The sequence below is a fragment of the Prunus persica genome, chromosome G7 (genome assembly GCF_000346465.2).
Source record: "Prunus persica cultivar Lovell chromosome G7, Prunus_persica_NCBIv2, whole genome shotgun sequence".
In the NCBI taxonomy this organism is placed as follows: domain Eukaryota; kingdom Viridiplantae; phylum Streptophyta; class Magnoliopsida; order Rosales; family Rosaceae; genus Prunus; species Prunus persica.
Window position 1 is genome coordinate 8122634 of NC_034015.1, and position 21830 is coordinate 8144463.

Sequence of the window (21830 nt, forward strand, 5' to 3'; positions counted from 1 at the left end):
AATTAATATTACATTTCTACAATTAATCTCAATTTATGCACTTTCAACCGGTGAATACCTTATGATGAGGTATATATGTCTTTGGGTGGTTTAATTTACCTGCTTTGTAGGTTTGTGTATACCTCCTTTATAGGTAATTTCATATCATATATCTCCTTCATAGGTAATTAACATTCATATGTATACCTCCTCCATAGATAAATAGCATTCATATGTATACCTCCACCATAGGTAATTTACTATTCATACCTAATTAACATTCATGTATGTTCCTCGTCCATAGATAATTATACCTCCTCCATAGCATTGTAAGAAGAAAAAGAAGGAAGAAGAAAGAAGAAGTTGAACAAGATGAAGAAGAAAGATTATAGGAAATTTATTTATTCATTTTTTGTATGAGCGCATATTTATGGAATTTTCCCAAATTAAAATGGATAGACAAGAAAATATTTTATAAATTCAAATCATAATGAACTAAAAAGTCAAATATAGTAATTGTTGGCCTAAAATTAATTTTCTTACCCGTTTATGAATAGCAATCAGAATCAATAATTGTATTAAGAATAATGCTACTCTTACCACTTTTGTATACCACATCTTTATACCATCTTATGTGGCAGCTGAGGTGGACAGCCACGTCAATTAAAATTATTTAATATTTTCTTTTCTTTTATGATTTATTACAGTATTTATTTTTCTGATTGCCTTAATTAAAATACACTTCATTGATTTAATTGATGTGGCATATAATATGGATATGCCACATCATGTGGTACAGAAATGTGGAATAAAAATGTGGTAAGTGTAGCATTTAAATCAGTCTTTCCCGATTTAAATCATAAGGGCATACTTGGAACATGAAAACAAATTTAAAATATATGATTACATCATAAAATTAGAAAAGGAATATAATCCTATGTGGTATTGAAGTCAGAAAACTTGGATTACTAACAATATGTATGGATTGCACCCAAATTCTATCCTAAAAATTGAACTTGTACCAAATTATTTATTATTTTAATCATAAACTGGAACCTTATTAAAATTAATAATAAATTTAATTGAGGTAATTGAGTCTTTCATTTAGTCCTTGTATATTAGAAACAATCTTAAAAGTTACAAACTATTACACCATTTAGAACAATAGGATTTTCTTATAAATCATTTGTTTTCTCAAAAAAAATAAAAATGAAGTGCTACGTGAAAACATACAAATGTTATTTTGACCATAAAAAAATTGTCATGCTGAAACTAATGAAGGTGGCAATGATAAGGATTCCTAGCTTTATAATTATTTTTATAAAATTTTTAAAAGTTATGCACCAAATGGTCATTGACTTCAAATAAGAGGGATGCAAAGCTTGTGTAGTCTGACACGTGTCATCCAATCCAACCCCACCCATCAATCTTTTGTTCGGGTCAGATGACCCGAATTTTATTCAAACAAACCACTCGTGATAAAACCACTGGGTACCAATACCATCCTCCGAGGAAGAGACAAGTCAACAGACTCATCCTCAACCATGTAAAAAGTCAACAGACTCATCCTCAACCATGTGAAGAATATGCTTCTGGTTTTGGGATTAGTGGAATGGAAGAACCGGTGGGAACCAATTTAATACCTACACAACAGATAAATCACCAATAACTGCTCCCAACCGCCAAAGCTGCGATGCAATCGCCACACCGCTTCTACAAAATCTTCGACAGAAAATCTGTGACGGCGAAAATGCAAAATAGAACAACAAGATGGATCAAAACCTTCGACTGTAAAGCCGTGAAGGATAATGCAGACGAATGTCAAAAGTAAGTGGTAGCAAAATAAGGACAATGAGTTTTAATAAGAGACGACACAGTTTAAAGCTTGTTAGCAGAAGAGGCCTCATGATACATTTCAGTTTATCATTATCTCAACCAAATGAGATAATCAAGCGATGTAGGCAAAATATCTTTAAATCATCATTGGCCTCACTTAATATATAACAAAAACATTGAGAGAGGAAAAGAAAAGATGCCTCAAAGAGTTAGAAAATAATTCATTGGAAAAGATGGACATGCAAAGCTTTGATCGAATGGAGAAGCACTGCATTCCGATCATCTCTGAGGTTTTCTCCAAACAAAAACAGAAACAGATGCGATGTGATTGTATGAATGGGAAGAGGAAATAGCAGCTTTTTGTTGTTCTTGTGTATACACTTGAATTTCTATGTTGGGTGGTTATCAAATTTATATAAAGGGTTTAGGGAGGTGGAACACTTCAATTTGGCAACTTTGCAGCAAAAGCTAAAAATACTTTTCTGTTTTTATGCTTGCACAACACACAATACTGTTGGGAATTTGTATTATCTCTTTTTTCATATCCAATTCGGACTATTCTACCCGAAACTTTGTTTATTATTATTATTTTGGTCAAATTCAGCTTTCAATAAAAGACCCACAAGCTGGGGAGGCACGTGGTAGACCAAGGCTAACCACGTAGCCCAGAAAACTACAAACCAATGACGCGAGCAAAGCAAGAGCACTGACTTGGTGGCCCATTCAGGCCACCCCGGGAGAGGACAAGCGCCAGGGAGAGACGGGGCTGAGAAGCCCATCTAAGATGCCTCACCCTCAAATTGGCGATAGCTGCTGCCACATGGGCAGCTTTGTTGGCAGTGAAAGGAATCCATGCCCATTGAATGGATGAGCATGTGTTTAATTTGAAAGTGGGTAACGAATTGGTTTTAACATATTGGTCAAGATTTCAGTTTTAACTGATTGGGCCGTAAGACTATTCTACCCGAAATTGAAGCAACATGTGTCCAATTCGGACTTTACGGAAATTTCAACTTTTCTTTATTGTGGTAGAGCACAAGCTTATTTTATTACCCAATTTTTACTAAACCTGTCCAATGCAAACCCAAATACAAAATAGTTTGTTAAATTAATGAGGGGTCAGTGCTATGGATTCGGATTCTCTGTTCTGATTTTCTTTGTTATGATCTGATTTATTTTTGTTCTTCATACGCCACCTTATTAAAATTTAATCTAACGAATTTAAAAGTTGACATATCATCCTAAAACAATAACCCAATTTATTCCAAGAATAATGCCATCATCTAGCTAACTAGAGTGCTAAAGAGAACAGAAAAGAAAAGATGTAGGAAATAGAATCGAAGAAGTATTTATAATCTTCATTAAAAAGACAAAAGATTTATAATCTTCCCATCAAATAAATGACAAACATAAATTTACACATCAATAATAAAAGAAAGAACAGCTGTGTTTCTTTGGCAAGCATTCCTATTGATATATTGACCTATATAAAAAAACCAAAGGAAAAACTAGTTAGTATTATACAATTAAAATTTCATAATAAAGGTATTACTAAGAGCATAACATACCCATGATTCCAGATGCCATCTCCAGTTTGATCAACATTTGAAGCTGTATGTGGCTTATCGATCATCAAGTTCATAGTCTGTATAAAGTAGTTATGAAAATTGATTATAATAAATAAAAAACTTACCATGACTTATAAAAAGGATATTATAAATCTTAATATACCTAACTCCGCACAATGTCATTTGAAACTTGCAAGTCTTAAAATTGTAAAGCGAAACTTGTAGGGTTAAGTAATGGTTGGAAACTATGTTGGGGTTCTCGGTAAGGCATCCATGATATAGTATTAGGTGCCCCGTGATCTTGTGCCTATGCAGTATTACAATAGCATTTTAAACTAGAAACATGATATGAGAACAAAAAATTAAATAATGATACTGACAAGATGTGTAGCTAGATGACATATGTTATTATCTCTTAAGTGTTGCATTTGGAGCTGTACCTGTTCATATTATACAAATTAAAAACTAAATTAATATAAAAAAATTATATTGAAATTGAACTTTGAATGTAAAAGAAGAAAATACATGTGACGAACGAGAACTAGATGATTTTTTATTCTTAGCTATGTTTTTTTCCAAACAACTTTTTATTCTTTTTCTTCCTCGGGAGGCTTCCCTCTTCTTTAATCCCTTTGCTTGGATAACTTTTGCACTACCCAAGAAACATGCCTCATTAGCACCATCTGTCACAGTGGTGGAAGGTGGCCCTTGGCCATTCTTATCATGTACTTGACCATCCATTTTTGAACTTAACATGTCTTCAATGGTTTTGCTTAGTTGATTCAAATGACTAAAAGAAATCTTATATGTTTCTTTGCTCTCAGTAGCTCGAGATGATATCATGGTAAACATGGAACATAAAGACCTGTATCAAGATGTTTGTTGTAGTTTCACATATGTCTGAATGTCACGTCCATGCATATCTTTCACACTTTCAGATCTTGCTTTTCTTGTCCACCTTTTAAAGATATATTGGTAAGGAATTTCTTTGACATTCATGTAATTAGTAAGAATTTTCAGTGCATGGCTGCACAAGAAACCTTTCATCTCAAACAACCTACAACTACAAGAGACATCACCATCTTTCTGTTTTCTAACATGTCGCTCTTTCGAGTTACCATGTAGGACAACTATATACACCAAATCCTCACCATCTTTGTCACAAGATATCATGTCCAATTCAAGTGATTTGATATACTGAGCTTGGGAATCCTTAAATATTGCTTTGGTATAAATTTTTCCTGCCTTAACCACCATTGAAATAGGTATTATCACCTTAGGTAACTTTTGACACAAAGCATACTCTGCTTCCAACTCCTTAGAGCATCTCCAAGGGAGATGTCAAATACCAAACATCATTTAAATTTGATGGCTGATGTGGCAATTTGATATTTAAACAGTTTTACACTCCACCCGATATGAATAAATAATTATTGTAACAGTCAAATCATTAAAGATATAGAAGAAGAAAAAAAGTAAAATTATAAATGAAAGTAATAGCCTATTGTCTTTAAAAATAATAAAATATTCATTTGACATCTTGCTTTTGGGATGTCAAAAATAACAGTTGAACCTCCAACCTTCTTTCCACATCAGCTTTGACAATTCGGTTAGAGTGATGTGATATGTTATTTCTAGCCGTTAAATGTCTATGTAACACTTTTAACATATCGATTGGAGATGCTCTTATATTGCTTATCATTAAGTACCCTTTCAAAATGCATGAAAAATTGCACCACATCATGGTCCACATTCAAATAGTCTTTTAAGGTAGCATTAAAACTTTCATTTATCTGTGTGGTTTTTACTTCTGCAGACCAAGACCACTTACAGTATGCCATTGCCCATTTCTTCCTTAAATAAAAAATGCTTTCTAACCAAGGATGTCCACGCACATTGTATTCATCCAACATTGATTCCCAAGCAACTAAGAACTCATCTTCCTCCTTATAGTAATCCATAAATTATGTTAAAACGCTCCTAACTCCACCTGTGCACCTAAATAAACTGTTTACATGTTTCATGGCATTTTGCATTATGTGCCATGTGCAAAGCTTGTGATATGTATTAGGCATCACATGTGCACAAGCCTTAGCCATCGTAGCATCTTGATCAGTAAATAAGGTTACGGGGCCCTTCTTGGACATGGCCTCTAAAAATGTTTACACAACCATATAAATGAATTGGCAGTCTCATCGTACAACAATGCTGCCCCAAAAATAGCAATTTCACGATGATGATTAAATCCCACATACACTCTGAATGGACGATTTGCTTCATTAGTTTTGTACGTGGTGTCAAAACACACAAAATCACCAAATTGACCATAATCAACAATCATCTTCGCATCAACCCAAAATATGTTCGTACTTTGCTCATCACAATCTAATTGCACAGCATAAAAAAATGAAGGGTTTTCCAATGCTTCATTCTGAAAATACTTTAGTAAGCTTCCTGCTTCTCTATATACCAATTTTCTTTGCCTCTTTGTCCAAAGGTAATTTTTTTGATCTTGTTTGATATATCCAAGAGATTCTCTTCCACCAACTTGCCTCCCATTAACTCATATGCCTACCTAAGTGGAATCCCAAATTCTTCTATCAAATCTACTTCAGTAGCTTGTGAAGCAGATATTCTTCTATGAGATGGTAACATATGAGTGCATTCTTATCTTACAAGAGGATGATTGTGGTTTTCCATAAAATGGCTAACCCAATACTTACCATTAGATTTATTCAACTTAATACTCATTTTAGCATTACAACTCGTCCTTGTTTCTACCCGAAAACTTTTAGTTAAATAATCTCGCTTATCTTTCGGTCGAAAACCCTCATTGCAACAAACAAATACTCTTGAAATTATTTGACCAGTATTCTTATTCTTGTTATGTGAATCTCTTCTAATACTGAATCCTACTCTTCGTCCATACTCATTATAAAAGTCATATGCAGCTTGTTCTGAAAGAAATTCCATATCACATATGGGCTTGTAATCTAAATTATCTTCACAGATTGTAGGCACTGAATCTTTCATTCGCAATCTATAAAATAAATATAATAATATTAATCTATCATACAATGATAACCGTCAAATTTATATTTACAGATTAAAAAAGAAGGATGGAGGTAGATATACCAAAACATTAATTGAAATCAAATTCAAAGCACCACACATAGAAAACCAATTAGCTAGTCTCAATGAAAAAGAGGAAAATTTTGTTGAAGACATAGGAACCAAAAAAGAAAAGGAAAAAAAAGAAAGAAGTAAAGCATGCAGTAGGGACTAATAAATGAAAGCATATGTAGCATGAACCAATAAATAAGAGTATGTATCAGGGATAAAGGAAAACGAACAGCATGCTAAATAATTATGCTTACTTTATGGGATCAAGTTCATGTCTTCACAGTAGCCTTGCCAATATATTTGCACTAACCAAAGCTAAGATAATATGAATATGAACATAAATAAAGAGAAGAGGTCAGAACCTGAAGCAAGAAGGAGAAGAGGACTGAACCTGAAGCAAGAAGGAGGAAAAAAAAAAGAAAAAAAAAGAGGACGACAGAACACGAAGAAGGAGGGAAAAAAAGAGAGCTTTGGACGTTAAATATCCCGTTAGTTGGGTGTTACGGTTTTTATTCTTTTTTAATTAGGAATAAATTGGGTTATTGTTTTAGGATGATGTGTCAACTTTTAAATCCGTTAGATTAAATTTTAATGAGGTGGCGTATAGAGAACAAAAGCAAAGCAAATCATGGTAGAGAAAATCAGAATAGAGGATACAGGCCACTGAAGGCTTTGGCATAACTCCGTCATTGTTGGTGAGTGTTGACATGAGCTATATATTCTAATTAATTAAGGAGATTTATTTCCTTGATTAATTAGGTGATTTACTTCCTTATTTTATATAGTTGACATATTTTTGTGTAATTGGGACACATTCTCCTAATTGAGTATTGTATCTGTTTCCTTGTAAAACACTCATGTAAACTCCTATATATAATTCCTTATGGAGAAGAATACAATTAACCTAAAGTATTCAAACCATATTCATATTTTAGCATGATATCAGAGCAATCAATCATAGATTGTCTCTAATCCCTCAAATCATACCCTCAAATTCAAACCCAATCCCTAAATCAAATTCCTAAGTCAAATTCATACATCAAATTCTCAAATTAACTCCTTAATCATAAACACACTCATATCAAATCTTACTTCAGCTGCGATGTCAGAACCCCCTATGATTCACTTCCTTCTTGCAGACTCACAGAAGCATGCGGTCACTCATTCCAAACCATATACCCGGACTCGTGCTTCTATTGCCACCACTAAAGGTTGTGCTTTTCATACGTCCTCTCCAAAGTCCACATGGATTATTGATTCGGGTACTACAGATCACGTGACATTTGATTATGGCCAACTTATTAGTTGCAAACCAACCACTCAAGTCAGTGGTGTCTAATGGTAATGGTATTCCCTCCCTTGTTGTTGGGAAGGGCTCTCTATCTCACTCTAACTCTATACATCTAGATTCTGTATTGCTCATTCTATCATTGGACCATAAATTGTTGTTTGTTGCACAACTTACTACTATTTTGGGGTGTATTGTAACATTTTGGTTGAATCATTATGTTTTTTAGGACATCCTCACAGGAAAGATGATTGGTGTGGTACTAGGCGGGGCAAACTCTTCTACTTGGACTGGGCATTGGATAGTGAGACAAGCTCTAATTCTGAGAGGTAGAGAGACAAAGTTTGGTTCATAAAACGTCTTGAGCATGACTCGCTCGTTTATCTGAAGAAGTTGTTTCCATCATTATCTTCCAGTTTTAATGTTTTCAATTTTCAGTGTGATACGTGTGAATTGACTAAGAGCCATCATGTTCCATTCCCATTAAGTAAAAATAAAACTTTGATTTCCTTCTCCTTTATTCATTCTGATGTTTAGGGGCCTGCTCAAATCACTACTTCGGTTAGAGCTCGATGGTTTGTCGCTTTCATTGATAATTGATAATTAAGACATCCTCACAGGAAAGATGATTGGTGTGGTACTAGGCAGGGCAAACTCTTCTACTTGGACTGGGCATCGGATAGTGAGACCAAGGTTGGTCAAGCTCTAATTCTGAGAGGTAGAGAGACAAAGTTTGGTTCATAAAACGTCTTGAGCATGACTCGCTTGTTTATCTGAAGAAGTTGTTTCCATCATTATCTTCTAGTTTTAATGTTTTCAATTTTCAGTGTGATACGTGTGAATTGACTAAGAGCCATCATGTTCCATTCCCATTAAGTAAAAATAAAACTTTGATTTCCTTCTCCTTTATTCATTCTGATGTTTAGGGGCCTGCTCAAATCATTACTTCGGTTAGAGCTCGATGGTTTGTCGCTTTCATTGATAATTGCACCTCAATGACCTGGATTTCCCTTCTCAAAATCAAAGGGGAAGTCAGTTTAACGTTTCAACAGTTCCATAAAATGGTGGTGACTCAATTTCATGCCCAAATACAGGTTTTTGTTCCGACAATAACGGAGAATTTCTTAATTATGATCTCAAAAAATTCGTACAAGATCATGGCATCATATGTCAACGCTTGTGTCCATATACTCCCAACAAAATGGGGCGGCTGAGCGAAAGAACCAACATTTATTAGAAGTTGTTCGTGTATCTTGATTTGGTGCAAACATGCCTCGATCTTTTTGGAGAGAGGCTGTCCTCTCTGCAGCTTACCTTATAAATAAGATTCCCTTAAGTATCTTGAATTTCCAAACTTCTTTGCAAACATTACCACCATCTCCAAACACCTTCCACCGCAAACCATAAACCACAAATTTTCATCTATGTTGTTTTCGTACACTTCTATGATCACCAACGTAACAAATTGGATCCCCGCACATAAAAGTGTGTTTTTATTGGCTATGCCTCTCATCAGAAAAGCTACCGATGTTATTACCCTCAAAGTCAGAAAGTTTATACCTCTATGGATGTAGTGTTCTGGGAACACGACATATATTTTTCAAATGCACATGAGGAGAATCTAGAGCCAAACACCCAGACTTTTCTGGACTTTTCCACAACGGAAGAGATTCAGCATCAAAGCAAACTCGCCCCTCCACAATGATCGATCACCATTTTTTATTCCTTCATAGGTGGAGCCACTGTGTCAAAAATATCGGTCGCTCTACCCAAAAGATCTATCTCTTTATCCTTCGTTGCCGAACATTAGGCGGAGCTACTGTGTCAAAAAGATCGGTTCATGTGTCAAGGTCGTTAGTCGAGAAGTCATAATCTGTGCAGCGGAAGAGGCATGGGATACAAGTTTATCAGGAATTTGGATCGGGATCTGATCCTGAGTCGAGGCCGGAGTCAGAGTCGAAGTCGGGATTGGGGTCTAAATCAGAGACAAATTCGGGGTCAGGGTCATCATCGGAGTAGGGGTCGGGGTCGTCGTCGGAGACGGGTTTGTCATCGTCGTCATAGTCGGGTCTTCAAAATAGGATCCTGATTCCGAATCGGGTTCGGGGTCATCAAAATAGGATCCAAATTCAGGATCAGATTCGGGGCCAAATTCTGCATTTGTACGAGCTGAGCCATTTGGGCACTTAACTCAGCTATGGTTGGTTGAGAAAGAGAGAAGGAGTCAGTGGTGCTACATCCATGAGGGTTGAAAAAATCATCAACCCCCATAGCGGTGGCGGGGGTTTGAAAGTAGAGTCAGGAATTCCAAGATTGCCGCTCTGATACCATGCTAAAATATGAAAACTATGTGAGAATATTTGTTTGTGAAAATTTTCTGTGTATTATTCTCCTTGTAGGAGGTCATATTTATAATACATCGAAACCTGTATGGGCAAGTAAATAATAAATTTCTAAATCTATTTACAGTAGGAAATTAGGAATTAAAGTAAATCAATTACAATTATAATAGGAATTCTTGGTGTGTAAGGAAAGTAAGTCAATATCCACAAGTCACGCCAACAGTATATATGTCTTTGGGTGGTTTAATTTACCTGCTTTGCAGGTTTGTGTATACCTCCTTTATAGGTAATTTCATATCATTTATCTCCTCCATAGGTAATTAACATTCATATGTATACCTCCTCCGTAGATAAATAGCATTCATATGTATACCTCCACCATAGGTAATTTACTATTCATACCTAATTAACATTTATGTATGTTCCCGTTCATAGATAATTATACCTCCTCCATAGGATTGTAAGAAGAAAAAGAAGGAAGAAGAAAGAAGAAGTTGAACAAGATGAAGAAGAAAGATTGTAGGAAATTTATTTATTCATTTTTTGTATGAGCGCATATTTATGGAATTTTCAAAATTAAAAAGGATAGAAAAGAAAATATTTTATAAATTCAAATCATAATGAACTAAAAGGTCAAATATAGTAATTGTTGGCCTAAAATTAATTTTCTTACCCGTTTATGAATTGCAATCAGAATCAATAATTGTATTAAGAATAATGCTACTCTTACTACATTTGTATACCACATATTTATACCATATTATGTAGCAGCTGAGGTGGCCAGCCACATTAATTAAAATTATTTAATATTTTCTTTTCTTTTATGATTTATTCCAGTATTTATTTTTCTAATTGCCTTAATTAAAATACATTTAATTTATTTAATTGATGTGTCATATAATATGGACATACCACATCATATGGTACAGAAATGTGAAATAAAAATGTGGTAAGTGTAGCATTTAAATCAGTCTTTCCCGATTTAAATCATAAGGGCATACTTGGAACATGAAAATAAATTTAAAATATATGATTACATCATAAAATTAGAAAAGGAATATAATCTTATGTGGTATTGAAGTCAGAGAACTTGGATTACTAACAATATGTGTGTGGATTGCACCCAAATTCTATCCTAAGAATTGAACTTATACCAAATTATTTATTATTTTAATCATCAACTTGAACCTTATTAAAATTAATAATAAATTTAATTGAGGCAATTGAGTCTTTGATTTAGTCCTTGTATATTAGAAACAATCTTAAAGTTACAAACTCTGTGTCAATGTAACACATAAATCACCGCTATTTTGTAAAGAAGCATTTAGAAAATTAGAATTTTCTTATAAATCATTTGTTTTCTCATAACAACCGTTAATTTAGCGTTTATGTAAACGAAAGATGGGTTCATCAAGTGCTGCGTGAAAACATACAAATGTTATTTTGACCCAAAAAAAGTTGTCATGCTGACGCTAATGAAGGGGCCAATGATGTAAGGATTCCTAACTTTATAATTATTTTTATAAAAATTTTAAAAGTTATGCACCAAATTGTCATTGACCTCAAATAAGAGGGATGCAAAGCTTGTGTAGTCTGACACGTGTCATCCAATCCAACCCGACCCATCAAGTCCTTTGTTCGTGTCAGATGACCCGAATTTTATTCAAACAAACCAGTCATGATAAAAGCGGCACTGCCGCGCTGCTGACTGAGACTACTCCTCCTCCCTCCCTTCTGTTTAAACAAAACAAAACATTTGGAACGGCGGCAACCATCAGACTCTCATTTGGAGTAGGCGTCGGGTGCGAGAAAGACTATCCCACCAACTTCAATCTGACAATGTGCAAAGAAACACCCTGCAAAACAAAACAAAAATGACAGGAAACAAAAAAACACTGCACCACCAAACTGAGAAAATGAAAGACACTGACGATTATACAGATTGATTAATGTCGGTACCATCCTTGGAGGAAGAGACATCACAAGGACTGCGAGTCTTAAGGTTAGGACAAGACAAGTCAACAGACTCATCCTCAACCATGTAAAAAATATGCTTCTGGTTTTGGGATTGGTGGAATGGAAGAACCAATTTAATACCTACACAACAGATAAATCACCAATAACTGCTCCCAAACGCCAAAACTGGGAGCAATCGCCACACCGCTTCTACGATGATATCTGTCAGAAAAATATCGTCCTTGCCACCGTAATTGATATAAGCAAGCAAACAGGAAACTAAAATAGCACAAACTCAACACCACGAACAAGAAACAAACAATATATTCGACAGAAAATCTGTGATGGCGTAAATGCAAAATAGAACAACCAGATGGAGCAAAACCTCCGACTGTACAGCCGTGAAGGATAATGCAGACGAATGTCAAAAGTAAGTGGTAGCAAAATGAGGACAATGAGTTTTAATAAGAGACGACACAGTTTAAAGCTTGTTAGCAGAAGAGGCCTCATGATACATTTCAGTTTATCATTATCTCATCCAAATGAGATAATCAAGCGATGTAGGCAAAATATCTTTAAATCATCATTGGCCTCACTTAATATATAACAAAAACATTGATAGAAGAAAAGAAAAGATGCCTCAAAGAGTTAGAAAATAATTCATTGGAAAAGATGGACATGCAAAGCTTTGATCGAATGGAGAAGCACTGCATTCCGATCATCTCTGAGGTTTTCTTCAAACAAAAACAGAAACAGATGCGATGTGATTGTATGCATGGGAAGAGGAAATAGCAGCTTTTTGTTATTCTTGTGTATACACTTGAATTTCTATGTTGGGTGGTTATCAAATTTATATAAAGGGTTTAGGGAGGTGGAACACTTCAATTTGGCAACTTTGCAGCAAAAGCTAAAAATACTTTTCTGTTTTCATGCTTGCACAACACACAATACTGACTATTCTACCCGAAACTTTGTTTATTATTATTATTTTTTTGGGTCAAATTCAGCTTTCAATAAAAACCCAAAAGCTGGGGAGGCACAACAGAGAAGAAGCCAAAAGCAAGGAAGACAAACGTGGTACACCAAGGCTAACCACGTAGCCCAGAAAACTACAAATCATGACACAAGCAAAGCAAAAGCACTGACTTGGTGGCCCAGGCAGGCCATCCCGGGAGAGAACAAGCACTATGGAAGGAGGGGCCTGAGAAGCCCATCTAAGATGCCTCACCCTCAAATTGGCGATAGTTGCTGCCACATGGGCAGCTTTGTTGGCAGTGCGAGGAATCCATGCCCGTTGAATGGATGAGCATGTGTTTAATTATTTATGTCCTAAACCCTAAACTTTGTTTATTTATTTATGTACAACGTGCGTTTAATTTGAAAGTGGGTAACGATTTGGTTTTAACATATTGGTCCTTTTTTTGGGTCGTAGGTTTTAACATAGGAAAATGTCAGGCTTACCATATTTTTTATATCATATTGTGTACCTCTCTAATAAAGGTGGGCCCCATTGTATTGGTGGGCTCCACCTTTATCAGAGAGGTGATACACAATGTAGTATAAAAATGTGGTAAGCCTAACATTACCCTTTAACATATTGGTCAAGATTTCAGTTTTAACTGATTGGGCCGTAAGACTATTCTACCCGACATTAAAGCAACATGTGTCCAATTCGGACTTTACGGAAATTTCAACTTTTGCTTTATTGTGGAAGGGCCACAAGCTAATTTTATTATCCAATTTTTACTAAACCTGTCCAATGCAAATTTTAATAGTTTGTTAGGCCATCCCTAATGGTTGGGAGTCTAAAAGAGGCTGATAGAGCTTTACTTAGAGTTTCGATGGAATCTTTAGGGCTCTAAAGGCATCTTTTCTACAGTGAGAGGCTCTATATTAGTAGTTTGATATTTTTTTTATGATGTAATTTAATTTAGGTGCTATTTTTGTTTATTGTTAACTTTTTTTTTTTTTTTGTGAACATTTCAACTAAAAAAAAAATAAAAATTTGACAAGATTTGAAAACATGGTTAAAAAAAAATAAACCTAGCCATTTAAAACTTGAGGGTTGTAGCCTAAGTGCATGTTTGACATTACTTATTTGGGGTGAGAAGTGATTTTTAAACAATTTTAGTAAGCCCAGCCCGTTTGGCAAACTATGAAAAATCACTTATTGTTAAAAATTGATGTGAGAGAAAGCTATAAGGGTGTTGAGGCCCAAAAAGTCACGGAAAGCCCAAAGACATTTAAAGCCCAATATAACATATAATGTCAGTCATGCGTTAATCCAAGCTGTATTTTGGGATTTAATTCATTAAATAAATATAGAAATAGTGCACATGTCATGCCCAACTAATAATACATTTTTTCCATGCCAATCGCCTATCAAGCTCACATGAACCCAAGTCATGTGGTTTAAGGGGCTTGCATAAGGGATTGTGGTGTTGAAGATTACGGAGGTTCACAAGGTTCATGGAAGCTATTGGATAATGGAGACTTTGGGTTAGCTACTTGGGAACACCAAAGTCTAAGCCCATTACTTAGAGTTCTCCAATGTGGATGAGCAAATAAGAGATTTTTCAAGCACTTCTCTTTATCCATAGGAAATAGTCATTTTTCAAATGACTAGCTTTACCCGTTGGAAACAAGCCTTTTTCAGCACTTCCTATTACCCACTGGAAACAAGCAGTCTCTAGCGCTTCCTTTTACCAATAGGAAATAATCAGTTTATGGTACCTAGCTTCACTTGCTGACAAATAGCATGCCCCAGTGCTTTCTTTTAACCACTGGAAATAGGCTGGTTCCAGCACCTCCCTTTATCTATTGGAAATAAAGGAAAACCCTCACCCTGTATAAATTGGCATTCATGGCTCAAGCAAAGGGCACCAATTTTTCTTCAGCCAACACTCTCTTATTCGGCTGCTGCAAGCATCCTAGCAGCCATCAACCCCCTTCAGCAACCACCAGACCACTTTCCTTCCTCCATTCAGCTGCTGCAAGCATTCCAGCGGCCATCCCAGCCATTCCTCAGCTATCACAACCATTTCTTCTATTTCCCTATCATTGAAATCCTCCATTTTCCCTATAAAGCCTCACAAACCATAACTCCAAGCTTTTCTTTCCTTCTCATACCCTTCCAAGTTATAAACACCATAGCTTTCAAGCCTTAAGCTTTTCCTTTTATCCTCCCATCTCTAGAACTCATAAATTTCTCTGGAATCATTGTCGCAAACACCATACCCTTCAAAATCTTAAGCTTTTCTTTCCTCAGCCATGCTCTTCGAAACCCCATTCTTTTGATTGCTATAGGCATCCCAACAACCATCACAGACAAACAATCAAACCACCATAGCCATAGCTTCAAACAATAAATTCTCAACACCCAAACTCAAGCATATCAAACACCAACCCAAGCACAAGCATTCTCATTTGCTAAACTTGTGGGTCTTTAGCTCCCACACTCTAAGCTCTCATGCCAAGCTCATATAATCTCAGATCAATATCAGCAAGTCATCTTCAACTCATCTAGAGCAAGCAACATCTTTACTCATTGCTGGAAGCTTCAATCTCAAGTCGTGTTCTTCCATATTCTTCATCTCCCTCCCATAAATACATACAGAGAGAGCAAGCATCACCACTCACCTCTGGAACCCTTCAATTTCAAGCTCTATTATTCAATTTCTTCTCTTTTTCTCTTCTGGCAAGCCACTCAAGAGGTTGACAAAGCTTTCGTCAAGTTGCTGGAATTCTACTCAAGCCACCCATGTTTTCTCTCTCTCTCTCTCTCTCTCTCAAAAAAGCTCCATCCCATATCTGAAACACCTAACCTCTCATGCCAAGTCTAGTAGTACCTTAACTCACAAAGCAAACTCTCATGCCAAGTTTGTGTAACATCAATGCACCATCTTCAACTCTTCGTCAAGCTGCCGGAAACATCCGCATAAAATACGCAGTCTCTAGAAGAAGAACAAAGTACTCCCCTGAGACTTGCTTCTCCCTCGGGATACTTTGGGCCTAGTTCTTGCTAACTCAGAAAAAGCGGCAACGAAGGCTTGATTCACCACTCTATGGCGGCCCAAGAATCAACAAACCCGGATGAGCCTTCCGACGGAAAAAGACCCCAACAAAGGAAAAGCAGCTAATGAAGTGCCTTCATTTTCTAATTACGCATGAATCAGTTTTAAAAAGGCACTGGGTTTGATAATTATGTAGGAATAATTTTCTGATTATGTGGGAATCAGTACCAACAACACTTTTAACAAAAAGTTTACCAAACGCCAAATTGGCCCTAAGTCAACTTTACAAAAAAAAAGAAAAAGAAAACAAACAATAAGACAAGCTTGTTGCAATTGGCCAAATGATTAAAAAAAAAAAAAATGGTCAGTCAACTATCAAAATGGGCGAGTCTGACTCTGTTGAGTCGCAAGGCAAGTGACCCAAAAATTTGTTGGGCTGGCAGCTTTTTCCAGATGTGGTCCTCACCGAGTTTCAAGGGCTGCAACCAAAGACTCAAATCTGTACCATTGGGGATGGTGTTTTTCAAAGAGTTATTATTTATTAGAGCTCAAAGGTGGTGCAGTCCATTTCAGAGTCCTCATTGGGAATGACTTTAAATTTTTGAGGAGCCAAGGCCACAGGCCTTGGCATGGCTCTGTCATTAGTGGTGACTGTTGACGTGAGCTATCCTACAACAGTTGATGGCTTAAACATTGCCTCTAAATACTACCCTTGAAAATATTTTCCTATTTCCAAATATTACTTTCATTTGGTGATTATAAGAAATGATTTCCTTGAAATCTTCATTACATATTTTGGCTAAAAAGACAAAACCGCAAAAAAAAAATTTGTTTAAAAAAAAGCCAAACAAAATAATAAAATAATTCACAATATAGTATCATTGCCCCTCGCAATTACAAGTGCACAACGATGTCTTCTTTTTGGCTTGAGTTTCCAACCTTGTCTCCTTGTGTAGAAAGCCTTGCCTATCATAACCGTGACAGAGACACCGAAGTCTTTCTTCTGAATCAAAAAACACCTACACCTCCCTGCAACTACAGCAACCTCTTTCTTTTTCCTACTCTGATCAGGTGCTGCTGAGGGAGCATTCAGTTTGGGTACAGAGCCAACCAAATGGCAGGTGAGGGAGTGTCACCACTAGCACAAGTCAACCCAATTGACAAGGAAGCCTTCAAGTTGGGGTTCATTGGGGCTGGTAACTTGGCATCAAGTGTTGCAACCGGATTGGTCAAGCAGGGGATACTACCAGCTTCAAGAATTTTCACGGCACACCGGAACCCGGAAAGCAGGGTGGATTTTACATCCATGGGAATTAAGGTTTTCCCGAAAAATCATCAGGTACATGTCTCTTTATGGTCATAGTCAAAGTCAATGCATTTATATCATGGAACATATATATAAAGCCATTTTTCCATTATGGATAGCTGGCCACGGCAGTGAGGCTGTCAGTTTCTTGTGTTAGTTGTTAATTGGTGCTCCCTCTTGCTGAGTTTGTTTGGGGCTGCCCCATTCTTTGTAGCTGGTTCGTTTTTTTCATTTTCAATATATTCATTGATTTGCCCAATAAAAATTGAACCTTTATTTGTTGTTATTTGCTGAATGTGGCACAAATGAAAAACAAATAGAGTTAGGAGATGGGTTGTAAAGCCAGAGCAATTACAAGGGAACTGCAGAAAAGCAATTACAAAGGGACTGTAAAAAAACCAAGACAGTAGCTCTAACGGGAAAGGAAGATAGTTTCGTGTGGCAATTTTCGCTATATGAATATGTTTTACAGATTATGCATCCAAATATTTGCAAATGTTTGTATTTTTCATTAATGTGATATTGCTATATATTTGTTTGCTGGAAAGGAAAAGAAGGCGAATATGTAGTTTCAATGTACTAAATCCAGTCATGTTCACCTACATTGCTGCAAGAGACAAGAAGTACCCTATTCTTCAATTGCTGGACAAAACAAATTATTTACTCATATATTAACAAACTTGGATTTAATTAGTTTTTGTACTGCTTCCATGTTATTATATTACTCTTATAGTTCCCCTTTTCCTTTCTCTTTATCTTTTCCATTAACATCATGGACAGGTAGTTGAAGAGTGTGATGTAATCATTTTCGCAGTGAAACCTCAAATACGTACGCCTTCTTTCGCTTGGTTTTCTTTTCCTGTCCGTAAATATGAAATAATGCTCTTAGCCTCATACTCTAGTGAAATAATTTGACATGCATATTTTTATTAACGCTCTGTTGATCACTGATAATCCTTATTAAGTTTTATCTTTTTAATCATAAACTGGATTGTTGGATATGCAGTTAAGGAAGTAATCTTGGACTTACGGCCACTACTTTCACAAAATAAACTTCTTCTGTCACTTGCTGTGGGACATAAATTGCAAGCTCTACAGGTTTGTATAGATGACTGCTATATGAAATTGACGACTTGTTGCATAAGTCCTTAATAATAGAATCTCAATAATGTTAACGGGTGATGACCGAACTTCTCAACCAATTCATAACAAAATGATGATTTCTTAGGTTCATGTCCTCTGAGTCTAGATTCTCACTCTTAGCCGGTCATTGAGTCTCAACTGTAAGACATGCTCAAAGCATATTGCGATATTTAGACAATTCTGGTCCGGTTAAAATTCATCTTCCCAGTTGACTCTGTGTAGATGTTATCATCAATCACAATGTGGTCTGTCTACTTTGCCAATTGCTATACAGGTTTTATGGAATATCTTCCAGCAACTTAATATTGGAAAACATATGCATTTTATCTATGATATGAAGGTTAAGAGTTGTTTTTCATTCGATACAGGCTGATTTTCACTTTGATAGTAAACATTATTCATTATTATGGAGTTATGCAGACGCTCAACATTATTCATTAGGTCGTTCATGAATACTCTCTGGAAGATTTCAGTTATCTGTTCACTATTACAATTTATTCTTTTGAACTGGTACTGTTACAATTCGAAAGTCCTGTTTCCTTGACCAATTCCAAAAATACCTCAGTTATCAAATCTATTATGTTCGTGTTGAAGTGTCATTTTGGTTTATGTTTACTAAGGTAAGGATGAATCAAATATCTAGTGAGTAAAAGCGGTGGTCATCATAGATGGAAAAGTAAGCCAAATTAGATAGAATCATGATTGCTTACAAATTTTCTTATGTTCTATCCATTACCAGAAAAAAACGATACTTCAATGCAAACATTTCTACTGTTTCCTCTGTGTCCTTGAGCTATCTGTTGGTAGCGTTACTGTGATATGCTTGAAAAAGTTTTCAAAGATTATTAATTTACAGTAAAGTTCCTGAACTTTCATATTTTTAATACTTATTTGTTCAAAGCTTCTATCCAGGAATGGGTCGGTCATGGTAGATTTGTTAGAGTAATCCCTACTACTACTTCTATCATTGGTGAGGCAGCTACAGGTAACAACTAATTCCTTGTTCTCACATTTTTTGTGTTATACTGAAAGAAATGCTTTCTTCATCTAAATTATTTAACTTCACTGCCGTTTGGCCATGTTGGGGACTGTGATTAACTGGATTATGTGGTAGGATTGGATTGCACTGGATTACATTTCATTGGAGAGGATAGCTAGTCCAATCCTATGTTTGACAACGATGGAGAACTAATGTACTTAAATTAAACAGTTATGCACTTGGGAGAAGCTGCAACAGAAAACGACGGAGAGCTAATAGCAGATCTATTTGGAGCTGTTGGCAAGGTGTGGAAAATGGATGAGAAATTGTCTGATGCTGCTGCTGCTGTCGGGTATGTACATGTCTTTGCTATCATCAAAGATAAACATAATCACTCATGTAAACTGGGTAGCATATTGTTGCTGCTGCGTATCATTCCTGTTTTCTAAATCAAAAGATAAAACATAATCACACTTGTAAACTAGGAAGTATCTGGTTACTGCTTATGTATATCATTAGAGTTTGGAAATGCACCTGCTTTTGCACTTACACATCATTCTGTGTGCACATATGTTCATCTGTCAACAAATATTTAGAGGGACATTTGACAAGCTCCTTCTGTTTTTTTCTATGGGCACTTTATGGAGTACTAGACACCATAGACATGTCATCTCGCGTACGCTTCTCTTTCAATTTTCAAAAAAGAAAAATACATCAGTAGCTATTCACCATAGTTAGTGGCTTTGTGTTTGATATAATTTTGCAGAGGTGCTGGTACGGCATTTGTATATATAGCAATAGAAGCTATGTCTGATGGAGGTGTAGCCGCAGGCTTACCACGAGAAATTGCTTTGAGTCTTGCTGCTCAAGCTGTAAGTGGAAACTGTTATGTATACTTAAGAATCTAGTGGTGTGTATTATAACTATAACGTTATATGTATCTAGACACTCCATTATCTTTCCCCAAGATTTGTGCTGGGTTCTTGATATATGCTTCTGAAAACAATTCAAGGCCTTAAATGAGATTGCTAAAAAGCTCAGACTTCTACTTTGGATTCACAGAACACACATTCTAGTGAGAGGTTATACAAACGTACGGATTTTTCACGGTCTATTTAGAAAGTGACTTTTAGCAAAGAATAGCTTCTGTTTCATTCTTCAGCCACGTCCAGCTTCTTTTTCTTGAGTTAATAATGCAGGCATTTGATAGGCTTAGATGCACAAATATCTGAGTGATCAGAACATCATTTTTTAAGAAATGAAGTTGATTGAACTTTGAGATAGTGTTTCGAAACATTTTGGATGATCATAATTTCAACGGAATATAAGATGTTCTTATAGAACAGCATAATGATTCTACTCATGAATTTTAAAATGGACTCTGTATATTGTGGGTGAATGGGTATGCTGGTGCATTTGTGGTCTGAAATTCTTTTCGGTGATTCTTTCCATGCCTCCATTTTATCAAGAATGCTCCTCCAAGTTTCTTCTTGCTCTATAGATCAATAACCTCACGCAGGCTCATGATATGCCATGCTTTTGCCTGGCAATTATATTCTTTAGGAACCTGGTCCTCATGTTATGAACAATTCTAGGCCTCTGATTTATATCTTTTCCCTTCTGTCTCTCTTGTTCTGCTGAAGTTCTATGGAGCAGCTGCCATGGTAATGAAAACAGGAAAACACCCAGGTCAGCTGAAAGACCAAGTTGCTTCACCAGGAGGAACCACCATTGCTGGGATTCATGAGCTTGAGAAGGGTGCTTTTCGCGCGAGCATGATGAATGCGGTTGTTGCTACTACCAAGCGTAGCCATGAGATGGGCCAATGACTTGGCTTTCCATGCATAAATTACCCCTAGTAGGGTTGGTTATGCTTATGACGACGACATCAGAAAGTTACTCCGAATGCAGGAGACTGGCCATGCCAGCCAATTTGTACCATGTTGCTCATGGTATGATTCTTCTGCATTGTGTTGAAGCGGATTCTACTTCCAGTGTATGAACGTACGTTGGACTGCTCTGTAAAATAAACGGTTTCTACATGAGTAAAGTCAATTCTCTCAGTGTAAATTTTACTAAAATAACTCTCGATCTTCTGCTCTGATATCATGGTAAAATTAGACTATTGATCTCAAAACGGTGACAATGAATCATAAATTTTATATATTGTGAGTCAAGGCTTCGAATACTTAATTTGGGACTTCTATGTTCTCAACACGTACTTGTGTGTGGCTGGCTGGAACAGATTTTGTTAGGCACGCAATCTTGTTTGTGGCTGGAACAGATTATGTTACGTA

The 21830-nt window shown here is 36.1% G+C and overlaps 1 protein-coding gene across 1 annotated transcript; it reads left to right on the forward strand.

Moving 5' to 3' along the window:
• Positions 16749–21737, forward strand: LOC18770525 (pyrroline-5-carboxylate reductase). Its single transcript, XM_007202354.2, has 7 exons — positions 16749–17444; positions 18192–18240; positions 18418–18509; positions 19467–19539; positions 19765–19885; positions 20300–20405; positions 21177–21737. The coding sequence occupies exons 1-7, from the start codon at positions 17220–17222 to the stop codon at positions 21360–21362; spliced, it is 852 nt and encodes a 283-aa protein (XP_007202416.1). The 5' UTR covers positions 16749–17219; the 3' UTR covers positions 21363–21737.